The 25,867-nt window shown below is 42.2% G+C and overlaps 1 protein-coding gene across 3 annotated transcripts in view; it reads left to right on the top strand.

Annotated features, from left to right (window-relative positions):
- SORBS3 (sorbin and SH3 domain containing 3) overlaps positions 1-25,867 on the top strand; it is a 90,338-nt gene that overhangs the window by 27,390 nt on the left and 37,081 nt on the right. For all 3 annotated transcript variants that reach the window (XM_087706130.1, XM_087706128.1, XM_087706129.1), the window contains exons 3-10: positions 1,211-1,459; positions 5,320-5,437; positions 8,380-8,612; positions 12,330-12,393; positions 16,882-16,917; positions 17,097-17,175; positions 19,809-19,905; positions 21,638-21,697. In XM_087706130.1, coding sequence (XP_087562256.1) covers positions 1,211-1,459; positions 5,320-5,437; positions 8,380-8,612; positions 12,330-12,393; positions 16,882-16,917; positions 17,097-17,175; positions 19,809-19,905; positions 21,638-21,697 — 936 coding nt within the window. The remainder of the gene's footprint in view (positions 1-1,210; positions 1,460-5,319; positions 5,438-8,379; positions 8,613-12,329; positions 12,394-16,881; positions 16,918-17,096; positions 17,176-19,808; positions 19,906-21,637; positions 21,698-25,867) is intronic.

The following is a 25,867-nucleotide window of genomic DNA, read 5'->3' as shown; positions in this document are numbered from 1 at the left end:
TGAGCTGATATCAGAGCTGTCGTTGGATAGAGAGTTCCCAGAGGGGCGTTGAGGCTTCTGGTAATTAAAGGCTCTGCCATAATCCAGCACTGGCCCTTCTAAGCAGGCATGTTCAGAGTCAAAAGTAGGCATTCCCATCTCAGCTTCCCATGGAAGGGATGATGATGTGTTTTGGAATGATTTGAGCTCCAAAACAAAGGCGTGGGCATGTTGGAAACCCATCTACGGCTTGTTGGTGATGTCCAGGAAAAGCCTACGAAATAGGGACGGATGGATCAATAGATAACAATTTCTCTGCATTCAGGAAATCCCCCCCCCCCTAGAATCTGGGGCATTCCCAACCCAAAGGTCAGGAGCAGAGGGTGGGAAAGTCCTTCTAGTAGTTGTAACCAGCAGAGACAATCCTGGGATACAAAACGAAACACCACCTCAACATCGACAGTTTCCAATTTTCCAGATCGAAAATCTTTTTTTTTAAAAAAAGTGTTGTTTTTCCCCAATGTATAAAACATTCCATCTTTCCTTAAACAGTGTGTCATCTGGGTACCAATATCTCTGTGCCACAGCTTTCAGCATTTGCAACATCATTTACATTAATATGAATTCTCATATCTTCAAATTATAGGTGCTTGAGTGTGCAGAGATGGACAGGTTAACTATGGAATTAAAAGACAGAGGAGAAATTGAATATTATATGATTTGGGACAAATGGCTACAGAATAGATGTAAAGATTATATGTAAAGGTTATTTAAGAGTTATATTAAGATGTGTGTGTGTGTGTGTGTGTGTGTGTGTATTTGTGTTGTGTTTTGTGTTGCATTTTTGCTGATAAATAAATGAAGGGAAAGCAGTATGCTCCCTGCCATATTTTGGCATACCAGGTGCTTTGACAAAACACAAAAAACAATGTGTGTGTGTCTGTGTGTATGTATGAATATTGATATAATGTAAAACTATAGACATATAAATATTGATATATTACATAATAGATAATATATAGAACAGCGATGTATATAAATGGAAAAGAAGAAAAATGAAATAACCATTATATAATTATGAGTGTTACTGATACCAGAGCACTGTAAAGATTGAAAATGTGGTGTAAATGATGAAATATGCTCAATTAAAAACATTTTAAAAATATTTCTGGTTTTAACTCAATGCCCAATTCAAATCTTGAACTTCTTTCTTTCCCTCCACTCCCTTCAGGGTTTGCCACCTGCTGAGCAGCATGTTCAGGATGGTGTAGGACATCCTTCACCTGCCTCGCGAGGGTCCAGTTTCACATCTCTTCCACATCATTCGAGGGCCGGAGTCTCCGTGGAAACCCCGGGTCTTAGGCTGGATGACTTTATCCCCTCATACCTCCAGAAGAGCCCCTCTATCCATAGTGGGAGTCTCACCTCTCCGCGGGCCACGTCCACCCCACAGAGTAAATGGAGCATCAAGTATTACAAAGTGAGTCTGCCTTCCTTGAGCCAAGCCAATGGGAAGATTGGGAGCTTATGAGTTACTTGTAGAGATTGCTTGTTCTCCAAGAAGGTCAGCCCTGCATTCAGAGGGATACAATCAAGATCACATGAAGTATTAATATCACGTTATAATGCCTTGATAAGGCCACACTTGGAACACTGCATCCAGTTTTGGTCACCACGGTGTAGAAAAGATGTGGAGACTCTAGAAAAAGTGCAGAGAATAACGGATGATTAGGGGACTGGAGACTAAAACATGTGAAGAACGGTTGCAGGAACTGGGTATGTCTAGTTTAATGAAAAGAAGAACTAGGGGTGACATGATAGCAGTCTTCCAATATCTCAGGGGTTGCCACAAAGTAGAGGGAGTCAAAGCACCTGAAGGTTGAACAAGAAGCAATGGGTGGAAACTAATCAAGGAGAGAAGCAACTTAGAACTGAGGAGAAATTCTCTGATAGTTAGAACAATTAATCAGTGGAACAGCTTGCCTCCAGAAGTTGTAAATGCCCCAACCCTGGAAGTCTTTGTCTGAAGTGGTGTAGGGTTTCCTGCCTAAGCAGGGGGTTGGACTAGAAGACCTCCAAGGTCCCTTCCAACTCTGCTATTGTATTCTATTCAGGTGTTCCAAACAAGCTGTGATAATGTCAAAACCATGGTGCATGTCATCTTACCATTGCCATGATTATGTAATAATGTCGTGTGATGCAAGTGGGTAAAAATCATCTCATTTGTGTGATTGTCATCACATACATTTTGTCATCTTCCCATTTCCTCCCAGCAAAAGGCCGGGGTTTTTTGTTTCACTAAACCAAATTGTTTTCTGTAATGATTTTTTAAAATTTTAGATTCATAGACTAGTTTCTGGGAAGTAAAGTTGTACAAAGCACTCTTTTATTTTCCCGACAACCAACTGGAGATATTGATTGTGCTGGGCTCGGATAAATTCAGGGAATTTGCTTAAACTGTACTTTGTATCCAGTTTGATTTAATTTATTGATGACTTTTTATTCATTTAATTGACTAACTTTCAACCTAGAAATAAGGAGGAATTTTCTGACAGTGAGAGCAATCAAGCCATGGAAGAGAAGTTGCCTTCAGAAGTTATGGGAGCTTCATCACTGGAAGCTTTAAAGAAGCGACTGAACTGCCATCTGTCAGAAATGGTATACGGTCTCTTGCTTGGGCGGGGGGTTGGACTAGATGTCCCTTCCAAATCTATTAACAGATTTAACAGATTAACAGAGTTGGGAGGTACCTTATAGGTCATCTAGTCCAACCCCCCCAATCAAGCAGGAGACTCTACACCATTTCTGACAAATGGCAGTTCAATCTCTTCTTGAAAGTCTCAAGTGATGAAACCTCCACAACTTCTGAAGGCAACTTCTGTTCCATGGGTTGATTGTTCTCATTGTCAGAAAGTACCTCCTTATTTCTGGTTGAATCTCTCCTTGGTCAGTTTCCATCCATTATTTCTTATCTGGCCTTTGGTTGCTTTGAAAAATAGCTTGACCCCCTCCTCTCTGTGGCAGCCACTCAAATATTGGAAGACTGCTCTCATGTCTCCCCTGGTCCTTCTCTTCACTAGACTAGCCATGCCCAGTTCCTGCGATCATTCATCGTATGTTTTAGCCTCCAGTCCTCTAATCATCTTCTCTGCACTCTTTCTAGAGTCTCAACATCTTTTAAAGACTTTAAACTCCTGGTTGCTCTTCTCCGCACTCTTTCTAGAGTCTCAACATCTTTTTTCTAGTGTGGTGACCAAAACTGGATGCAGTACTCTAGGTGTGGTCTTACTAAGGTTTTTTTAGTTCTCTTCTGAATTCTGGAAGTTTGATGAGAAAAGGCAGACAAGGAGGACATGATTGGCTTTATAATACCAGCTCTTTTCATTCATTGGATCTGCTGACTCTTTCTCCTCCCCATATATGAAAAGATGTGAGCCAGGTTGGTCTAGTAGTTAAGGGGGCTGGAAAGCAAAAGATCATGAGTTCAAGTCCCACATTAGCCACGGATGCCAGTTGGGTGACTTTGAACCAATCATTCTCAGTTTGACCCATGTCATAGAGTTGTGGAAAAAACAGATCAAGGAAGGTGTGTTGGATATGTTCACTGAGTGAGTTATTTGTGAAAGTAATAAAGGTGGGAGGTAAAAAATAATGTGTTTTCCCCCTATCAAAACTAGGGGGGGAAACAAAATAAGAGGGCAGATTAGATCAAGTTTAAGAGTCAAACTAAATTAATTATGCATTTTTATATATTTCTACTATCAGCTCTGAAGATAACATTTAATTAAAATTGTCCCCTCTCCCCCAGTAGAACAAGCTACTCTGTACTTGCTTAAATTAGTCTTCACAGCACAAAAATGTGCAGAGGAAGTTGTATATTTGCTCACTTTTGTTTTTTTCTTAATTGCTCCATTGCAACATTCAGGGGCTGTGGCTTGTTGATTCCAAAGAAAACAATAGAGGAAATTAGACAGAAATCTGTAATACAATAGAGCCAGTCCGGATTGATAAAATAATTTGCAAGGCAAACAATATAAATCTATTCGGAAAGATCAAAGGGCCTTGTGTTAATACCACTTCTAATGCTTTGGTAAGGCCACACTTGGAATACTGCATACAGTTTTGGTTGCCATGATGTAAAAAAAGATGTTGAGACTCTAGAAAGAGTGCAGAGAAGAGCAACCAAGATGATTAGGGGATGGGAGACTAAATATATATGAAGAACGGTTGCAGGAACAGGGTATGTCTAGTTTAATGAAAAGAAGGATTAGTGGGGACATGATAGCAGTGTTCCAAAATCCCAGGGGTTGCCACAAAAAAGAGGGAGTCAATCTATTCTCCAAAGCACCTGAGGGTAGGACAAGAAGCAATGGGTGGAAACTAATCAAGGAGAGAAGCAACCTAGAACTAAGGAGAAATTTCCTGAACTTAGAACAATTAATCAGTGGAACAGCTTGCCTCCAGAAATGGTAAATGCTCCAATACTGAAAGTTTGTCTGAAATGGTGTAGGGTTCCCTGCCTGTGCCTTCCAACTCTGTTATTCTATTCTGTTCTATTCCATTCCATTCCATTCCATTCCACTCCACTCCACTCCATTCCATTCCATTCCATTCCATTCTATTCTATGGAGAAAAATTGCCTTCATAAAGAATTGAAATTAACATTTGCTTTGTCCACACTATAAACGTCTAAACATTCCCTTTGGTTATCATACAGCTCACTTTATTGGGATCCAGAATGAGAAACTAGTAAAATAATGCTACATAATAGTATTTTAATAAGTTTTTAGTAAGAATTACACTGGTAAATTTGAATTAAGGCCTTATTGTTCTGAAGTGTGGGAGGCAAAAAGAAAAAGAAAACAAAAGATAGTGGAGCAAATGTTCACTCTCCCAAAATGATAAGAATAAAAGCATTTTACCAGTCCTCACTGATAAGGAACCCAATGCTGGGAACGATGGAGGGCAAAACAAGAAGGGGATGACAGAGAATGAGGTGGCTGAATGGAGTCACTGAAGCAGCTGGCGTGAACTTAAATGGACTCCAGAGGATGGTAGAGGACAGGAAGGCCTGGAGGAACATTGTCCATGAGGTCGTGATGGGTCGGACACAACTTCGCAACAAAAAACAACCACTCCTCAGCCCAATGAACTTTCCTAGGGTAAAAGATATACACAATATGGGCAGAAGGTGTGCCTCAGATTGTGATTAGCAATGTTCCTGTGATGCACCATTGAGCAATAAGAAATCTGTTCCCATTTTCACAACTGAGAAGTTTTCGAAAGAGAGCAAAAGTTGCGTACTAATGGATGCTGTTCTTTTATCCCTGCTATATATAGGTTCCCGTGATTCGCAATTGTGGGTCCAATACCCTAAATTTTGAATTCCACGATACAACTCCCCGCCAAGTGTACAATGGGATATCCCAGCCATGGAAAACAACTCAGCAGAGTTCAGGTAATACTGCGGCCAAGAATGGGTTGTGATAATAGATTTCCTTGGCAAGCAGCACAGAACACTTTGTAGTCCTCGCTGCCTTATCTTCCTGTTATCCGTTTAAATACAACTTTAGACCCACTTCTAAAGCTCAGTTAGCTTTTTGTTCCTCCTGCCAGGAGGAAGAGTTGAGAGCTTTTGATGGTCCATTTTTGGCAGCAGAGCTTTGAGTAAAAGACCATGTTTAAATTCAGCAGCGTGTCTAAAGCCAACCCTCCCATTCTCTCTCTATTGTTCCTGCCTTCCTCTTAGGGAGCATAGTCTAGTATAGCCTTTATTGTTGATGTACAAAATAGATGCAATGAAATTGGTTTTAGCCTCACTGGTGTAATTCATCAGAACAAATACAAACAACATAAATAGTATAAAGAATAATCCCAATGCAAATAATTAGGGGAAAAGAAAAAAGAAAGAAAAGAAAGAAAAACTACTCATACGTTTCCACGCATGTGTATGTGGAGTGATTGTGGTTGTGTTAAGATTCTGACAGCCCAAGGATAGAAACTATTTTTAGGTTCCACCACAAAAGCGCGTAGGACAAAATCGCGCTCGACAAAAGCGCGCACGTCATCACAGCGCGACGAAAAAGTTCGAAAAATGTAAAAATAAAGCGAAAACCTTACCCTAAGCCCCCCAAACCTAACCCTAAACCTAAACCTAACCCTAAACCTAACCCTAAACCTAACCCTAAACCTAACCGTTAAAGTAACGAAAAACGTAACGCTAACCCTTAACCTAACCCTAACGCTAACGCTAACGCTCTAAAGCTAACCCTAACCCTTAACCTAACCCTAGCCCTAACCCTAACCCTAAACCTAACCCTTACCTTTATGTGAATCGGCTTGCTTTAATTTAATTTTTATTAATTTTTATTTGAATTTTTCGATCTTTTTCGTCGCGCTGTGATGACGTCAAAGGCGCGATTTTGTCGATCGCGCTTTTGTCGTCCGCGCTTTTGATGGGTCACGCTATTTTTAAACCTAGTAATAAACCTAGTAATTAGATGGGATAAAATGTTGATCTCTCCAACACATTCTTGATGTGGATGGAAACAGAGCAAACGCTAACACTGGTTTTGGGTTTTTTTTAATGGAAAGGACATGAAATATACAGTACAGTTAGTACTCGACTTACAACAGTTCATATAGTAACTGCTCAAAGTTATAACGGCACTGTAAAAAGTGACTTATGATCAGGGGTGGGATTCAAATAATTTAACAACCGGTTCTCTGCCCTAATGACTAGCTTGGTAGGTGTGGCTCGGTGGTCATGTGACCAGGTGGGCGTGGCTAACTCAACATCACTCACGTCGATGGGCGTTTCGACTTAGCTGTTACAATGCAATAAGGCAGGGATGAAATGCTACTGGTTCTGACCGGTTTGCTAGAACCGGTAGCAAAAAATGCTAAGGTTCGCTCAAACTGATAGTAAAAAAAACCCCCACCTTTAAAAAGTGGGGGGGAAAGGTTCCGATGATAGCGCGGCACAGTTGATTGTCACAGAAACTTTTTTTTCCACTTTTTAAAGAATTTTTTATTACCTATTTGCCGGAACCGGTAGTAAAAAAAATTCTTTAAAAAGTGGGGGGGGGGGGAGGTTTCAACGATTGCGCTGATCAGCTGTGAGCTGTGTGATTGTCAGAACCTCTTCCCCCCCCCCACTTTTTAAAGAATTTTTTTCCTGCCAATTCGGGTGAATAGGTAGGAAAAAATGCTTTGAAACATGCAAAAAACTTGGCCACACACACCCAGTCATATGACCACCACCACCAAGCCACACCCACAGAACAGGTGGCAAAAAATAGATTTCACCACTGGAATAAGGGTTAAGCGGAGAGGCAGTTTCTGTAAGCAGGGCGATGAAGATGAGGCTAGAAACAACACCAGAATGTTTCCCTCCTGCCTTCCTTCCTTACAGGATTAGCCCTGTAAAGTGGAGAAAAACAACAAAAGGAGATTTCTTCCAACAACCGGTTCTCCCAACTGCTTAGAAAGTTAACAACCGGTACTCCCAAATAGGTACAAACCGGCTGAATCCCACCACTGGTTATGAGCATTTGTCACCCTTAATGACCATTGCCGTGATCACGGGTTTAAAATTCAGACACTTGGCAACAGGCTCAGATTTATGACGATTGCATTCCCCCAGGTTTATCTGATTCCCTTTTGCGACCTTCTGACAAGCAAAGTCAATGGGGAAGTCATATTCCCTTAACAACCGTGTTAGTAACTGGACAAATGCAGTCAATTCGCTTAACAATGGTGGCAAGATAACATAAAATGAGGCAAAACTCCCTTAACCACCACTGTCTCACTCAGCAACAGAATGTTTGGGCTCAGTTGTGGTCATAAGTTGAGGACTATCTATATATCTGAGTATTGTGAGTCCTCTAAAGTCGTCAATCTGAGAGAAGTCAGATTCACTTAAAAAACTGCCACACTAACTTAACAACTGAAGCTGATTTACTTAACTGTGGCAAGAAAAGTTGTCAAATGTGGAAAAATTCACTGTCTCACTTAGCAACAGAAATTCTGGGCTCAATTGTGGTCGTAAGTTGAAGATTGCCTGCCCTTGGAAATCATGACACTAATAATTATCACAATCTATATTTGCTTGTCAGTGGTGTGTAGCATAGAATCACCTGCCCCATCAGAAATAGTTAGTAGAACTTATTTAGGCTACTCCATGTACCACATAATCTGTTCCCCTAATAATTCAGGCTATTTTAAATGACGTTTAAAGCCAACCCACATAAAATTGCCAAATAATGTAATTTTTGTCTGAGAACTTCAGCCACGTGATTGTTCTAAAGGTAGCATTAGTAGAGTCAATGGAGACAGGTATAGGACGTAAAGCTCCTTTAAATCTCCTTCTCATTATGATCTGCTTGTATCTCTTGGCAGTGAATAATTGGTACCCAACCTGGCCTGCTAAAGAAATTAGACCACTGAAAAGTGAACCTGTTCATTCTCCTTACTTGGCTGGTTCAGTCAATTACCCGACTGTGAACGGCGTAGCACCACCAGGCTGGTCAGCGACCTGGACAAAAGATGGCAAGAGAAAGGAGAAACGTTGGGTGAAGTACGATGGGATCGGGCCAGTGGATGAGTCTGGGATGCCCCTTGCCTCTCGATCGGTGAGTTCTTGGAGGAACTGTAAACAGGATGGAAAACTCTACTTTTCAGTATCCTTCTTCAGTATATGGAGCTCAGGGTTGAACTGCTAATCACATTCATGAATTCAGAGTGGGGTCTACGACAATTCACCATGGCCAACTCACCATGGGAGGGGTGAATGACAAAAATTAAAACATTATTTATTTTGAATCATTAAATTGAGTTGTTAAATTGTCCCGTGGCAAGTTAGCCGTGGCGAGTTGGTGTTCAATAAACCCTAAAGGTGAAGTAAAGGTTCCCCTCGCACATATGTGCTAATTGTTCCTGACTCTAGAGGGTGGTGCTCATCTCTGTTTCAAAGCCAAAGAGCCAGCGCTGTCTGATGACATCTCAATGGTCATGTGGCTGGCATGACTAAAAGCCGAAAGCGCACGGAACACTGTTACTTTCCCACTAAAGGTTGTCCCTATTTTTCTACTAGCATTTTTTACGTGCTTTTGAACTGCTGGATTGGCAGAAGCTGAGATAAGTAACTGGGGCTCACTGTTAAGCGGCGCTAGGGATTTGAACTGCTGAACTGCTGATCATTCTGATCGACAAGCTCAGCATCTTAACCACTAAGCTACCGCATCTTAGTGTAATGCTTTCCCTTTCATTTTCAACAGATAACATTTCTGTTTGAACTGCAATCAATACTATCCAGAGTATAGATTGTTCTCAATATAAAGTCATCTGCATCTAATTGGTCAAAATGGTGCGATGCATGTATTTCTGGGTACCAATAGAAGAGTCTATTTGCAGCACAGGGTTGTACAGCCATTGGGGCTATCTGAGCCAGGTTGTTTGCTTGCGAACATTTCATTATCCAACACATCAGTGCTAGTGAGTGTGGGGTTTGCTCCCTGTTTATATACAGTTGCTTGCCCTGTCAGGGTTGGTGGGGGTATGGTTTACTCCTCGGTAGTCCCTTAACTATTGTTTACTGCCTGATTGTTTGCTTGATCTGTTTGTCTCCTTTGTTTAAGCTATTGTTTCTGCTTGATTGTTTGTCTAGTGTTAATCCCTGCTTATCTAGGTGTTGGCTACTAGAAAGGATGAGTTCTGGCCTTTTTATTTCCTATTATTTATAAAGAATCCCAACCCTCTTCATTTTAAAAATACAATCCACTGCCAAGCTGTCACAGGTTGAGGACCTCTTGGATTAATTCCCAAACCATGAAAACCTGGGGCTGATTTGGCAAATGAATGAGAGCCATCTGTGCAGAAATGAGAGAAGAAGTGTGGCTTTCCCAATGTCCATGAATTACCACTCTAAGTATCTTTTACCATTGGCTCACGCTTGAAGCTGCTGAGATGTGTAGTTCAATGATGTCTGAAAAGCTGTAGGTTTGACACCCAGGATTTAAATTTATCCAAATGTCAATCTGACATCAAGTGGTTTCCTTTTTTATATATACTGTATTTTTCAGAGTATAAGACGCACCCTTTTCCCTCAAAAAAGAGGCTGAAAATCTGGGTGCATCTTATACGCTGAATACAGCATTTTTGGCTTCCCGAAAACCTGCCCCCTTCACCCAAATGGCCATGCATTGTCTTTGGGAGGCCTTCAGAGTGCTCCTGGGGGCTGGGGAGGGCAGAAATGAGGGAAAAATGGGCTGATTTTTACTAAATTCTGTCCTCCCCCCAGCCCCCAGGAGCACTCTCTAAGCCTCCTAAAGGCAATGCATGTCCTTTTTTGACAAAATATTAGCCTGTTTTTGCTCATTTTTGCCCCCCCCCCAGAGCACTCTATAAGCCTCCTAAAGGCTATTCATGCCCCTTTTGGGGGGGGGGGAAATCTGGGCCGTTTTTGGGAGGTTTTCAGCATGCAAAACCTTTTTTAAAAAATTTGCCTCTTCAAAATCTTGGTGCGTCTTATACTCCGGTGCGTCTTATAGTCTGAAAAATATGGTATATCATGTTCTTTCTTGTAGCAGCTATCAATCGGTACATCTTTACATACACGATTTTCCCTCTCAATACATTTCTATTCAGTTTCACATTTTTAACCCTCTTATTTCATTCTCTTTCACTTATCCATCGTATGTTTGACTATTTACATCGGACAGACTTTGTTATTCTTCTACTAGCATGACATTTTTCCTAGATTTGTAACTCTTATCTTTTTATTATCTATTATCTATTACTATTATCGTTAATTTCAGTTTCTATCCTCCAACCTCCTGTGCCATTTTCCCCATATTAAATAATACTCCATCTCTTCCTTTCCTTGGATTTAGCTTGCCCATCTCAGCGCATTCTAGAATCTTTCGTATTATTTCATCCTCATTTGGTATCGTATTATTCTTCTATTTCTGTGTGAATGCTATTCTAGCCGCTGTGCTAATATGTAAGATTAAATATAAGGTCTCTTTATTGTATTTTGTCATTGTTATGCCTTATAAGAAAGTCTCAGGTTTCCAATCTATTTGCTTTTCTGTTATGGTTTCCAGCCAGTTTTTAATTTTTACCCAATATTTTTTGGCTGCCTCGCATGTCCACCATGTGTGGTAATATGTTCTATGTGCTTTCTCACACTTCCAACACTTTGGGGATACGCTTGATGATATTTTTGCTAGTCTCGCGGGTGGTAGATGCCATCTATAGAACATTTTATAGAACATAGACATCAAATGGTTTCTGTGGTCTCATCAACATAAAAATACTTTCCTTGCAAAGAGTTGGCATAAAAATCTAACGCTGGGTTAATAGAGTGAAAAAAATCGAATGCTAAGTTAATATAAAACTGCAGTTTGCAAATTGAAAGCCAATCTTAAGAGTGAGTGGTCTTTTGCCCATTCACCATGACTCCCCAGGGGAATTTCTCTCTTTTTAAGTCCTTTAGCCTTGATCACAGATTTGGCATTTGCATCAAAGCTCTTGTTCCCTTACTAGGTTTGTAGCAAAGAAGGAAGCTCAAAGGGCTCCAGTTTGCAAGACACTTTACATTTGTACAACATTTATTTCATAGGTCAGTTATAGCCAGGGATGGGATTCAAATAATTTAATAACTGGTTCTCTGCCCTAATGACCAGCTGGGTAGGCATGGCTCGGTGGTCATGTGACTGGGTGGGCATGGCCAACACAACATCACTCATGTCAATGGGCTTTTTGCCTTAGCTGTTACAATATAATAAGGGTTAATCGGAGAGGCAGTTTCTGTAAGCAGGACAATCAAGATTAGACAATCAACAACACCAGAATGTTTCCTTCCTGCTTTCCTTACAGGATTAGCCCTGTAAAGTGGAAAAAAACAAAAGGAGATTTCTTCCAACAACCGGTTCTCTGAACTGCCTAGAAAATTAACAACCCAAATAGGTGCAAACTGGCTGAATCCCACTACTGAGTTATAGCCTCTATACCGCTTCAGAGTTCATCATTTACTTGCGATTTACAGAGTCAGCGTATTGTCCCCCAACAATCTGAATCCTCATTTTACGGACCTTGGAAGGATGAAATGCTAAGTCAACCTTGAGCTGGTCAGAATTGAACTTCTGGCAGTGGGCAGAGTCAGCCTGCAATACTGCATTCTAATCACTGCGCCAAAGTCTTCTTGCACTCCTCAGAGAAATTTACTTTTCCGTCATGTTACAGGATTGTTGAATTCCATGCAAAGATGTTGCCTAGTTCTTCACGATATGTGTACTTTCATTCCCTCTTTCCTGCTACTGATTTTGTATATTTGTTTTGTATTGCAGAGTGTAGACAGTCCCAAGGACTGGTACCGCAGCATGTTCCAGCAAATGCACGGTAAACTTCCAGGTATGGGCTATCTCTTTTTTTCAAGTTTTAAAATTTGGTTTATTAAACATAAAACAATATCTACATAAACAGTGTGTTGCCCGGGGACAGTTAATTTTAAGAAATAATAATAGTAACAACAATGTTCATTACATTACTAATGTTCACGTAATAAAATAGCATTTGCTTATCCATTTTAGTGAACCTTCCTGATATAATTAATCATTCTCTTATGCTTTTAAATGTCTAACTTCTGCTTCTGCCAGTTAGCCATTGATAAAACAAATCCCATGTTAAAAAAGTACTCGGTTTCTCCCTTCTCCTTAATTTTAAGTGTTAATCTATCCATTTCTGCACATTCTATCAGGTATGGGCTTTTTCGAAGCATCCTCTTAATTTAGCAATAGCAATAACATTTAGAACACAGTGCTTTACAGCATTCTTTAAGTGGTTTACAGAGTGAGCCTCTTGCCCCCAACAATCTGAGTCCTCATTTTACTGACCTTGGAAGGATGAAAGCCTCACTCAACCTTGAGCCGGTGAGAATTGAACTGCCAGCAGTCGGCAGTCAGCAGAATTAGCCTGCAGTACTGCCTTCTAATCACTGCACCACCACAGCTAATTTAGATCAGTGTATCAACCCCCAGTATGGCCAGCTGTGGAATTCTGGGAGTTGAAGTCCACAAGGTTGAGAAACAGTAATTTAGATCCGAAACCAATCTCAATCATTTTAGAATCTCTCTCCATTTGCAGTTTAAAGTAGTGTAGCGACACCCTGATAATTTCCATTTTCTCCCCTGCATGATGTTTACCTCATTTCATTCCTGGTTCACACATTAAACCACATGATTTCTTCACATTATGTACCAGGACAAAAATAGTCTTTTCCTCTTGAATCTCATATTGTTCCATCTTGTTTTCGGAGGTCTTCTAGTTCAAAACCTCCCCCCTCAGTTCAAGGCAGGTAAAGAGAATGGAATGAAATGGAGTAGAATGGAGTAGAATGGAGTAGAATAGAATAGAATAGAATAGAATAGAATGGAATAGAAAATGGAATGGAGTAGAGTAGAGTAGAATAGAAAATGGAATAGGAATAGAATAGCATAGCATAGCATAGAGTAGCATAGAATAGCATAGAAGAGAAAATGGAATGGAGTAGAGTTGAAGAGAATAGAATAGAAAAGGGAATAGAAAGTGGAATGGAATGGAATAGAATAGAATAAAAATGGAATAGAGTAGAGTAGAAAATGGAATAGGAATGGAATGGGATGGGATGGGACAGAAACAGAACAGAACAGAATTCTTTATTGGCCAAATGTGATTGGCCACACACAAGAAATTTGTCTTTGGTGCATAAGCTCTCAGTGTACATAAGGAGAATAAAATACATTCATCAAGAGTAAAAAGATACAACACTTAGTCCAGGTTACTAATAAGCTATCAAATCATACTAGTAAACAATAAATACAATATAAATTGAAAGATACAAGCAACATGGTTATAGTCATAAGTGGGGAGTGTTAGATACTAGGAAGGCAGAGAAGAAGAATAGTAATACATTCTTGGTAAATTATTGACAGTGTTGTGGGAATTAGTTGTTAAGCAGAGTGATGGCATTCAGGAAAAAACTGTCCTTGTGTCTAGTTGTTCTAGTGTGCAGTGCCCGATAGCATCATTTTGAGGGTAGGAGTTGAAACAATTTTTGTCTAGGATGTGAGGGGTCAGTAGATATCTTTACAGCCCTCTTTTTGACACATGCAGTGTACAGGTCCTCAATGGAAGGCAGGTTGGTAGCCATTGTTTTTTCTGCAGTTCTAATGATCCGTTGAAGTCTATGAAGTCTAATATTGGAAGACAGTTTTTATGTGCCCCCTCCCAATCCTTTTCTATGATAAGCTAGAGCTAGACATACCTAATTCCCTCAATCATTCATCATAAGATTTAACTTCCAGGTCCCTTATCATCTTTGTTGCTCTTCTCTGCAACTCTTTCATCTATTTCAGGGCAATAAAGCCAATAAGATTTGACAGAGGATCAGATGCAGAAAAGGCCAGGAATCTGCAGTGTGGATACAAATTTGATTATGTCTTTGTTTCCTGAAGTTGCATAGAGATACGGGTTACACTTTAACTCAATAGTGAGAAAGTGGCTTTGGAAACCATAACATGGGCACTGACTCCCTAGAGCCATGATGGCGAACCTATGGCAGGTGTGCCCGAAGTCACACACGGAGCCATGTTGCCTGGCATGCACAGCATTACCCGTTCCTCTTCTGGGTTTCTAGCGCACATGCTGGCCTTTGTGCATGCAGCAGTGTTGGAAACCGGAAGAGTTAGTTTTCCGTTTTCTGGGGTGAGCATGAGTGCCAGCCAGCTAATTGGCGCCTGCGTGGCAGTAACCAGAAGGCTTACTAGCCTGTGCGCATGTGCTTGCTGGAAACCAGAAGTTCATTTTCCAGCGTGTGCATGCCCCCTGGGCAGCTCCTTTTCCTGGTCGCAGCCCATACGAGCGTCCACGAAGTATTCCCTTTTTGGCACTCGGGTGCCCTCCCCTACCCACACTCCCTTTTCGGCACTCGGTACCGAAAAGGTTCGCCCATCACTGCCCTAGAGAGATAAAAACAGCAAGGGACACAACAATTATTATGCATCCTTTAGTAGATAACAATCTCTATTCTGTACCATCTGTGAAGTTTCCAAAAGATGACCTAATTAATATTCTGGGAGTTTTTCCACATCATAATCTTATTTTGTCTGCCAAATGAAGTTTAGACCCAAAGTAAGATGCCCACTTTTTTCGCCTCCCTATTTGCACATTGGAAACACGGCTAGTTTCCTGTCACACTGCTATTCTTATAATCTGCAACTCACTCTTGAGATAGCAAACGCCCACTGCTTTTCCTCTTCATTTTCTCATCCATGATGAGTCAAAGGCATTGTGTGTGGCAGGAAACATAACCTATAGTGTGTTGTTGGAGATATAGAGCATAGGCAGTTCTTGACTGATCACCGCAATGGATCCCAGAATGTCTGTTGTTTAGTGAGACCTTTGTTAAGTGAGTTTTGCCTCATTTTACGACCTTCCTTGCCACAGTTGTTAAGTGAACCACTGCAAGCGTTAAGTTAGTAGCAGGCTATTAAGTGAATCTGGCTTCCCCACTTAACAGATTGATTTTGCTTGTCGGAAGGCCGCAAAAGGGGATCACGTAATCCTGGGACACTGCAAGCGTCATAAATATGAGTCAGTTGCTAAGTGTCTGAATGCTGATCACGTGACCATGGGGATGCTACACACACACACACACACACACACACAGAGAGAGAGAGAGAGAGAGAGAGAGATGTGGTGGCTCAGTGGCTAAGATGCTGAGCTTGTCTATCAGAAAGGTCGGCAGTTCGGCGGTTCAGCGGTTCGAATCCCTAGTGCTGTGTAACGGAGTGAGCTCCCGTTACTTGTCCCAGCTTCTGCCAACCTAGCAGTTCGAAAACATGTAAAACATGCAAGTAGAAAAATAGGGACCACCTTTGGTGGGAAGGTAACAATGTTTAGTCATGCTGGCCACAGGACACGGAGACATCTTTGGACAGCGCTGGCTCTTCAGCTTTGAAATAAACCTTTGGCTGAACCATCAAAACACTGGTTGGTTTTAGTCAAAATAATAGCAATAATAGCAATAACAGTAGACTTATATACCGCTTCATAGGGCTTTCAGCCCTCTCTAAGTGGTTTACAGAGTCAGCATATTGCCCCCAACAACAATCCGGGTCCTCATTTTACCCACCTCGGAAGGATGGAAGGCTGAGTCAACCCTGAGCCGGTGAGATTTGAACCGCTGAACTGCTGATCTAGCAGTCAGCCTGCAGTGCTGCATTTAACCACCGCGCCGTGAGAATCTGTGATCTTCCTGCTACATTCCTTGATTTACATCTTACTGGGGCTTCAGTCCTCCCTAGCTCATATCTTAATTAAACTGACCGTCCTTTTGTTTGCTTTTCCCCCCTCCATATTCTTTGATAATAATCGACTTTTGCATCCTCTGGTTGGTACTTAACTTAAGTAGCAACTGGAGTCAGCAACTGGTATCCTTGAGCAACTAATAGGCTATGATGGGGCCATGGCTAATACCTGGTTTAGGCCTCTCGTGATTCCTTTTTTCCTTTCTGGCTAACACTCTAAATGAGGGGTGTCCAAACTTGGGAACTTTAAGACTTGTAGACTTCAACTCCTGCTGGCTGGGGAATTCTGGGAGTTGAAGTCCACAAGTCTTAAAGTTCCCAAGTTTGGACACCCCTGCTATAAATAGATCCCACCAAATTTGTCCAACTTAATAGTCCTTTAGGAGATTAATTTAATTTGGAGCTTCGCAGGGTTTTTAAACCCAGCCATTTCTTTCTGCTCAGAGCACTGCAAATTTGTAAACCATGAAGGAAAGTAGGGTAGGGAATCCGTTAGCTTTAGTCCTCTCAAATATAGAGCCCTCCTCCCATGGACCTCTCTCTTCTCTTTCAGAATCAGATCTGGATTGGGATCCCTACAAATCAAGAGGTACATATCGTTTTTCTGCTTTTGAACATGCTCCCTTGCTCTCTATTGGGAAATGTTTGGCCGTTGTACGTTGAATAAAGGATTTCCCAGGAATGGCATCGTAACAGCAATTTGTGGGGTTTTAGTGTTGAGAGAAAAGGATTGTCCATCACACCCAGTGACAGTTTTGTCTCCTCCAGATCATGACCCTCCAGAGCTGATGAAAAAGAACCAAACTCCACAGATAACCTCAAGCAGTTCCTCCCGCCAAAAGAATTGGTGAGTAGAAACATGGAAGATGTGAGTCTTCCCTTGTGACGGATGGCAACCCACCAACATACAGAAGGACAGAAAAAACCATATGAACATCAGAAATAAATATGGGGTTGAATATTGTTCTGATCTAGGCTTCCTAAAAGCACGAAGCCAGCTCCTCATCCTGATAAAACCTCTTTTATTTAGGTTAAAGGGAATTCTTCTCCAGCAAAGTCCTGGCCAACAGTCTTTCACGAGATTTCACAACTACAGACCTTTATCAGGCTTGGAGAGCTGCCAGGCCGATATCTTCCAAACGCCACACTGTAGCAACAATTACTTGGCCAGAAGTCAGGAACAGATTTTCACCCTAATGGATTGAACTCATTGTTTCCTGCAAACTCTACTCCCCTTTCACTCCTCTTTATTCCATATGGGAGGGGCCATTCCAGTGGTGGGATTCAGCCAGTTCGCACTTATTCGGGAGAACCGGTTGTTAACTTTCTAAGCAGTTCGGAGAACTGGTTGTTGGAAGAAATCTCCTTTTTAATTTTTTCCCCTCTTTACAGGGCTAATCCTATAAGGAAGGCAGGAAGGAAACATTCTGGTGTTGTTTCTAGCCTAATCTTTATTGCCCTGCTTACAGAAACTGCCTCTCCGGTTAACCCTTATGACATTGTAACAGCTAAGGCGAAGTGCCCATTGACCTGAGTGACATTGAGTTGGCCATGCCCACATGGTCACATGACCACTGAGCCCCGCCTACCCAGCTGGTTATTAGGGCAGAGAACCGATTGTTAAATTATTTGAATCCCACCACTGGGCCATTCATCATCCACCTGTGGCCTTTCTCCCAAGTCGACCCTTGTTCCTTAGCTGTTCCCTTCTCCTGGCAGCTCTGCACATGAACATATCAGGAACAGGCTCCAGCTGTTCTTAGGCCCCACTGATCTGATAACTGTCAGATGGCTTCATCTCTGCCTCCGACACAAAGCCCTCATCAGAGCCTTCCCCAGACTCCAGGACTGGCCCATGTTCCTCCCCAACCTCCTCACTGTCTGAGACTGCCCCCAGCTCTGCTGGCTGCTGGTGGGCCACAACAGATATAAAGATATGAGATTATGCACTTTCTTGGTATATCTACTTTACAAATGTAAGCTTATTTGTAACGCAATCCCATGCAATTATTCAGAAGTGAGGTCCATTTCAGTCAGTGGGACTTTAGTGCAAGTGAATCTGAGACTTAAATATTTTAGGGAAGTGTGAAGCATTTGGGAAGCATTCAACAAGTTTTGAGGAAAGTAAATTGTGCCCCCTGAAATATTGGAGGCATCCTTGTTCCCAAATTCTGTGTCATCTTTACTGAATTAGTGTTTTGCATCTGGCACTGGGCAATGGACTGAAAAACTAATTAGACCCTGCAAGTCTAAAATTAGTTCATTCTTGGAATAATTCATCAATTTGAATCCATGCCTATTCCAGTGCCCAACTATGACACTAGAGGGAGATGTGAGATTTTAAACATGAGACGGATTTATCTGTAAAATGTATAAATGTGCCATTGCTGTTATCCCCACGATTTTCAGATGAATATGTGCACTACTTTGCTTGTGTTTGAAGTGCTATCAGGTGGCAATGGGAGGTCCCTGTGTGGTGGTTGCAGCTTTATTGTTTCACAACACGCAACGTCAATCACAATCTACCATTTACCAAGAAATGTGGGTGTACTGATACTCCCAGTGGATATGTAGGGAGGGAATGTAGCTGTAAAGGCACAAAAATGGCCTTCTAGACTATTGTAACAATCCTTTCCTGCTGCAGACAGTCTCTGCTAATGTGGATCTTTGCAAATACAAGACAGGAAGTTATTGGGGCCAAAGGGAGACAAGGCACATCATGCAGAGCAGAGGTGGGTTCTTACCAGTTCGCACCTATTTGGTAGAACCGGTTCGTCAAATCTACTGAACCAATTAGAAGATGTTCCACCAGTGGACCCGGAAAGCAGGCCACACCTACAGAAGAGGTTCCAAAATTTTTTGAAACCCACCACTGGTTCTTGGATATGATTATTCTACACTATCATGCTCATATTTATAAAACTCAGTGCCTCTGTGAAAGGTAAGGATGACTACTGTGTTTGTGGTGCAATCAGAACATTGCGTGTGTTGAAGTTGTTTTAACGCAAACCAAAGATGTCTTTTAAAAAACAAGTTTACATCATATTCTTATGCATGTCAGTTCTGTGTGTGAGGTAATGTAAGGTGGTTCTGACAAGTGTCGTCGGCATCTTCATATCCGGTCACATGGGCGGCAAGCCACTCCCACAAAGGAGGCCACACCCACAGAGTAGGTTCGAACAATTTTTGAAACCCACCACTGATGCAGAGCATTAAAAGCCGAGGTGGCGCAGTGATTAGAATGCAGTACTGTAGGCTGCTTCAGCTGACTGCTAGCTGCAGTTCAGCAGTTCGAATCTCACCAGGCTCAAGGCTGACTCAGCTTTCCATCCTTCCGAGGTGGGTAAAACAAGGACACAGATTGTTGGGGGCAAGAGGCTGACTCTGAAGACCGCTTAGAGAGGGCTGTGAAGCACTGTGAAGCGGTATATAAGTTTAAGTGCTAAGTGATACTGAGGGTCTCCCATCTTTCTTTTGCAGGAGTAATTGGGAAACTGCAGATGCCTCCAGCAACCAGCCCAGGAGCATTTTTGATTATGAACCTGGGAAATCGTCCATCCTTGATCATCCTACTTTGGTATGCAGACCCTTAGCTTAGTTTGTGGCAGTGTGTTCATTGATAGAACAATCAGTAGGGCCATCTACTGTATTTTTCAGAGTATAAGATGCACCTTTTTCCCTCAAAAAAGAGGCTGAAAATCTGGGTGCGTCTTATACTCTGAATACAATGTTTTTGGCCTCCTGAAACCCCACCCCCTTCACCAAAATGGCCATACATAGCCTTTAGGGGGCTTCCAGATTGCTCCTGGGGGCTGTGGAGGGCAGAAATGAGCGAAATACGGACCATTTTTTGCTCATTCCTCCCCAGCCCCCAGGAGCACTCTATAAGCCTCCTAAAGGCTATGCATGCCCTCTTTTGACAAAAAAGGGGACAGTTTTTGTGAAAAACGGGCTGTTTTGGGGAGGTCTGCAGAGTGCAAAACCCTTTTTAAAAAAATTTGCCTCTTCAAAATCTTGGTATGTCTTATACTCCGGTGTGTCTTATACTCTGAAAAATATGGTAATGTCGGAACTAGGTCTTGTGTATCAGCAGTCAATGGAAGTACAGTGGAATATTGAAATAGGGAAATCATGCATGTTTCTTGCAAGTAAATCTCATTGACCTCGTGAAACATTAAAGGATGCCACATGTGGTCAGAAGTTTCTGAGCTGAAACTGAATATAAGGGAAAGCAGATGTTGAACAATAGTTGTAACAGCATATGGAAAATTGGCCTCTGGAGTGGGAAGGCCCATCCTGTTTTGCATCCTCCTAATTCAAGCCCAAGGACCATTGTCCCACATGATTAATTTTTAACACATTACAAAAATATGTTGAGATTTTGGAAAAAGTGCAAAGAAGAGCAACTAAGACGATTAAAGGCCTGGAGACAATAACAGGAAGAACAGCTTCAGGAATTAGGTTTGGCTAGTCTAGGGAAAAGAAGGACTACGGGGAACATGATAGCAGTATTCCAGGATTTGAGAGGTTGCCATAAAGAGAAGGAGGTCAACGTATTCTCCAAAGCACCTGAAGGCAGGACAAGAAGCAACAGCTGGAAACTAATCAAGGGGAGAAGCAACCTGAAACTAAGGAGAAACTTCCTAACAGTGAGGACAATTAACCAGTGGAAGAGCTTGCCTCCAAGAACCATGGGTGTTTTAAAGCTCTTCAGGGCATCGGACCTGGTTACCTGAGAGACTGCCTCCTGCCAATTACCTCCCAAAGACCGATTAGATTGCACAGACTAGGCCTTCTCCGGATTCCATCTGCCAGCCAATGTCGGCTGGCGACACCCCGGGGGAGGTCCTTCTCTGTTGCAGCTCCAGCCCTCTGGAACGAGCTCCCCGTTGACATCCGGACCCTCACTACCCTTCCGGCCTTCTGCAAAGCGACTAAGACCTGGCTGTTCCAGCAGGTCTGGGGCTGTTGAGTTGTCCAGCCCCACTTCAGGTTTGTGACTGTTGTGTAATTTTAAACTGTTGTTTATTTTTTATATATCCCCCCTCCCTTTTATTGTAAGCCGCCCTGAGTCTCTTTGAGAGTGGGCGGCATACAAAATTTAATAAATAAATAAATAAATCACTGGAGGTTTTTTAAAAAGAGACTGGACAGTCACTTGTCTGAAATGGTATCGGGTCTCCTGCTTGAGCAGGGGGTCAGACTAGAAGACCTCCAAGGTCCCTCCCGGCTCTATTCTGATTGTCCCAAATCTGAATTGTCTCTAATTCTGCATTCTTTTCACTGAGGTTTTAATTTGCCCATTACAGGCCAAGGAACCCTTAACGCCATCTTCGGCCCGATGCCCATCACCCTCTCTGCCAATTGAGGTGAGTCCTTTCCGAAATGCAAGGGGGTGGGGGGAATGCACATTTAGCCTCTGGCCACGTTAAGTCAGAAGCAGCCAAGCATATGCTATCAACTTCCTTGCGAAAAAAAAACAACAACGGAGGTTTGGGAGGCGAACGTAGCCAGCAAAATGGGATGGTTCTCCCAAGACGCCTGGAGTGCAGCTGTGTTTACTGGCTTCCATGGCGCAGGGTCCTTTGTTATTTCCTCCCCCCTCCTCCTCTGCCTTGAAGATTATGCTCCAAGCTGCAAATAGGCTGCCAAGAACTTCAGACAAGAATGCAACAGGTCAGGGTTGAGAGCGAATGAGATACGGGGCTGTCTACGATTCTGAAAACCAGGTGCCCCTTTTTGGGGGCTAGAGTTAAGATGATGGATCCACTGTCTTAAAAAAAAAAAACATTGGTCTGTGCCCATACAGTTCAGGAAAAACCAGTTTCCATTCTTAATTAGTAGGGAAGTGGTGGCTCGGTGGCTAAGACACTGAGCTTGTCTATCAGAAAGGTCGGCAGTTTGGTGGTTCAAATCCCTAGCACTGCCTAACGGAGTGAGCTCCCATTGCTTGTCTCAGCTTCTGCCAACCTAGCAGTTCAAAAGCACGTAAAAATGCAAGTAGAAAAATAGGAACCACCTTTGGTGGGAAGGTAACAGCGTTCCGTGTCTCTTTGGCGTTTAGTCATGACCATCACATGACCACAGAGATGTCTTCGGACAGCCCTGGCTCTTCAGCTTTGAAACGGAGATGAGCACTGCCCCCTAGAGTCAGGAACGACTATCACAATTATTCGAGGGGAAACTTTATTTTTACTTAAGATCATGGATCCACTGTCTTTTTGAAAAATTGTCTCTGCCTATACAGCTCCGGAAAAGCCAATTTTCATTCTGAATTATGAACATTTACTTTCAAATCTACTACGGTAGATTTAAAAAAAAAAAGAGAGAGATTTTGAAATGTTGAATTCAGTGTTCATTATCGTGCTGCACTATCCTTGAACTAGGCATGGCATTACCCTGCGGCATTGAAGCATTATAATTTCTGTTTCTGAAATTATCAACTTCACTGTAATCTTAATTTCAGTGTAAATAGAAAGCGTTCCCTCATTTACCCCAGCCGCTCCGTTTTTTTAAAAATCCGGCTTACAATGTAATGCATAACAGATGCTAGACATGATATTGGTGCCTCCACAAACGACTTCCAGTGGGGAGACATATTCTTCTGATGCGGGGGGGGGGGGGGGGGGGAGACTATGAAAGACTAAAAGGATGGTTATAAATTAAAATGCTTGCAGAGGATTTAAGTTCCTGCCAATACAGATTCCACAGTAATGAACATTTTTATGGACACATCAAATTATCCAATTCTTTCCAGGGTTAGTTTGAAAATATTTGATGCCTCCCACAATAGAGTTATGCCCTTCCTCCCTTCCTTCCTTCCTTCCTTCCTCCCTTCCTTTCATTTCTTCCTTCCTCTCTTCCTTCCTCTCTCTCGCTTACGTTCTTTTTTATTTCTTTCTAGCTTGCTTGCTTGCTTTCTCTCTCCCCCTCCTTCTTTCTTTCTTTCTCTTTTTTCTTTCTTTCTAGCTTTCTTGCTTTCTCTCTCTCCCTCTCCCCTTCCTCCCTCCCTCCTTCCCTCCATCTTTCTTTCTTTCTTTTTCTTGCTTTCTTTCTCTCTTTTTTTTCTCTCTCCTTCCTTCCTTCCTTCCTTTGCTTCCTTCATCTCTCTCTCCGTCTCTCTGTCTCTCTCTTTCTTTTTTCTTTCTTTCCAACTTGCTTGCTTGCTCTCTCTCTCTCTCCTTCTTTCCCTCCCTCCCTCCCTCTTTTTTTTTTTTTTTGCTTTTGTATCAGTCTTGATTCCTAGCAACTGCTTAGACAAATCCCTACAATTTTCTTGGCAAGATTTTTGCCTTTACCCTGAGAGGGCTGGGAGAGAATATAGAATAAAATACCAGAGTTGAAAGGGACCTTGGAGGTCATCTAGTCCAACCTCCTGCTCAAGCAGGAGACCCTCCACCATTTCAGACAAATGGCTGTCCAGTCACTTCTTGAAAGCCTCCAGTGATGAAGCAGAACTGCTCCTGGTCACCTAGAAGTCCGATCTCCCAGTTTCTGGCCTGCTTCCTCTAACCATTGCACCAACTGGCTCTCAACCCCTTCCATATTGCACTTTAAACCAATAAGCAGGATTGTGTAATCCATATAATGAACAGCTGTAGCCTAACCTGATTAAATTCAAAATGAAACCACTGAAGGAAAAGGCATGTAGGTTATGCATTTAAAAAAAGGAAGGTCTCTTCCTCTGAATTCCAAAATTCGGGCATCTGTTCCATTCCAACAAAGTCCTGAGTTAACCTAAGTGGTGCTGCCAGGAAGAGAAGAAGACCTCAGCAAGGTTTTGGGAGGACCAAAGAACATTGCAAGATACTTTCCCCTATGACTCTTCTGCTCTCTCAGTCCCAAACAATGGAACTGGCATCTTTGCCCTTCCTTCCTTCCTTCCTTTCTCCCTCCCTCCCTCTCTTCTTCCTTCCTTCTTTCCTCCCTCTCTCCCTTTCTTCTACCTTTCCCTCCATCCCTCCCTCCCACCTTTCCTTCCCTCCTGCCTTCCTTCCTTCATCCCTCGCTCCCTTTCTTCTTCCTCCCTCTCTCTCTCCCTCCCACCCTTCCTCCCTGCCTTCTTTCATTCCTTCCTTCCTTTCTCCCTCCCTCCCTTTCTTTCTTTCTTTCTTTCTTCCTGCCTCCCTCCCTCTCTCCCTCCCTTTCTTCTTCCTCCCTTCCTGTCTTCTTTCCTCCCTCCCTCCCTTTCTTCTTCCTTCCTCCCTCCCTTCCTTCCTTCCTTTCTTTCTTTCTTCCTGTCTTCCTGCCTTCCTCCCTCCTTCCATTTCTTCTTCCCTCTTCCTTCCTTCCTTCCTTCCTTCCTTCCTTCCTTCCTTCCTTCCTTCCTTCCTTCCTTCCTTCCTTCCTGATTGACTGACTTCCCACTGTCACTCCCTTGGACAACGTCCCACAATTCTCCATTAAAAGTGCTCCTTTTCATAAAATCCAGTTAGCTTAATTTCCTGGGATAGGTAAAACTGACCTTTTATCAGTTTTTGCTTAACAGTCCTTCCTTTTAAAATACCCCTGTGGAAATTACAGACTTGTGTTGCGGTTAATAGTAAAAGCAAAACCATAAACAAACAAACATGCTTTAAGCTGCACCCTGACTCAATGTTTCTCCATGGAAAAACACACTGCATATAGAAAATATTCCAGGAGCGGGATGCTGAAAACCCACTCTAGACATTTGTCTGAAGCACACTACTATTATTATTATTATACAATTGTATCACAGCGGCCAGTTGTTTCGCCGGATTTGGCATTGGTTACTAGTCGGGTTCCACCCAGGGACCTAGGATGTCGTAACGTATTTTCGTAATATGCGTGCAGATCCAAGCAGTGCGGCTTTTTGCATTTGACTGATGGTGATTTTGTCAATTTTTAACTGTTTTAAATGTAATTCCAGTGCTTTTGGAATAGCACCCAGTGTGCCGATTACCACTGGAATTACCACTGCTGGTTTGTGCCATAATCATTGAATTTCGATTTTTAAGTCCTGGTATTTCACAATTTTTTCAGATTCCTTCTCGTCGACACTGCTATCACCTGATATTGCAATGTCTATGATTGTAACCTTATTTTTCTCAACCAGTGTGATGTCTGGTGTATTATGCACCAGTATTTTGTCTGTTTGTATGCGAAAATCCCACAAGATCTTGACCATCTGATTTTCGGTGACTTTTTCAGGCTGATGTTCCCACCAGTTTGTTGCTGTTTTAATATTATAATTTTTGCACAAATTCCAATGGATAATTTGTGCTACTGAATTGTGCCGCAATTTATAATCAGTCTGTGCGATTTTTTACAGCAACTGGGTATGTGATCAACAGTTTCATCAGCTTCTTTGCAAAGTCTGCATTTGGCATCATCAGAGGATTTTTCGATTTTGGCCTTAATAGCATTTGTGCGGATAGCTTGTTCTTGTGCAGCCAGAACAACAACAACAACAACAACAATTTACATACTGGAATCTTTTACAAGATTGTAAGAGAGAGCATTTCCTCCTGAATGCACACCTATAACTTGCAGTTTTGCATTCCTTGTGACTGCCTCTC

The sequence above is a fragment of the Thamnophis sirtalis genome, unplaced genomic scaffold, assembly GCF_051295495.1.
Source record: "Thamnophis sirtalis isolate CommonGarterSnake01/CBP01778 unplaced genomic scaffold, rThaSir2_p1.2 scaffold_2, whole genome shotgun sequence".
Lineage (NCBI taxonomy): Eukaryota > Metazoa > Chordata > Lepidosauria > Squamata > Natricidae > Thamnophis > Thamnophis sirtalis.
Note: the sequence above shows the minus strand (reverse complement) of the source record. Positions and strands in the feature narration are given on the sequence as shown.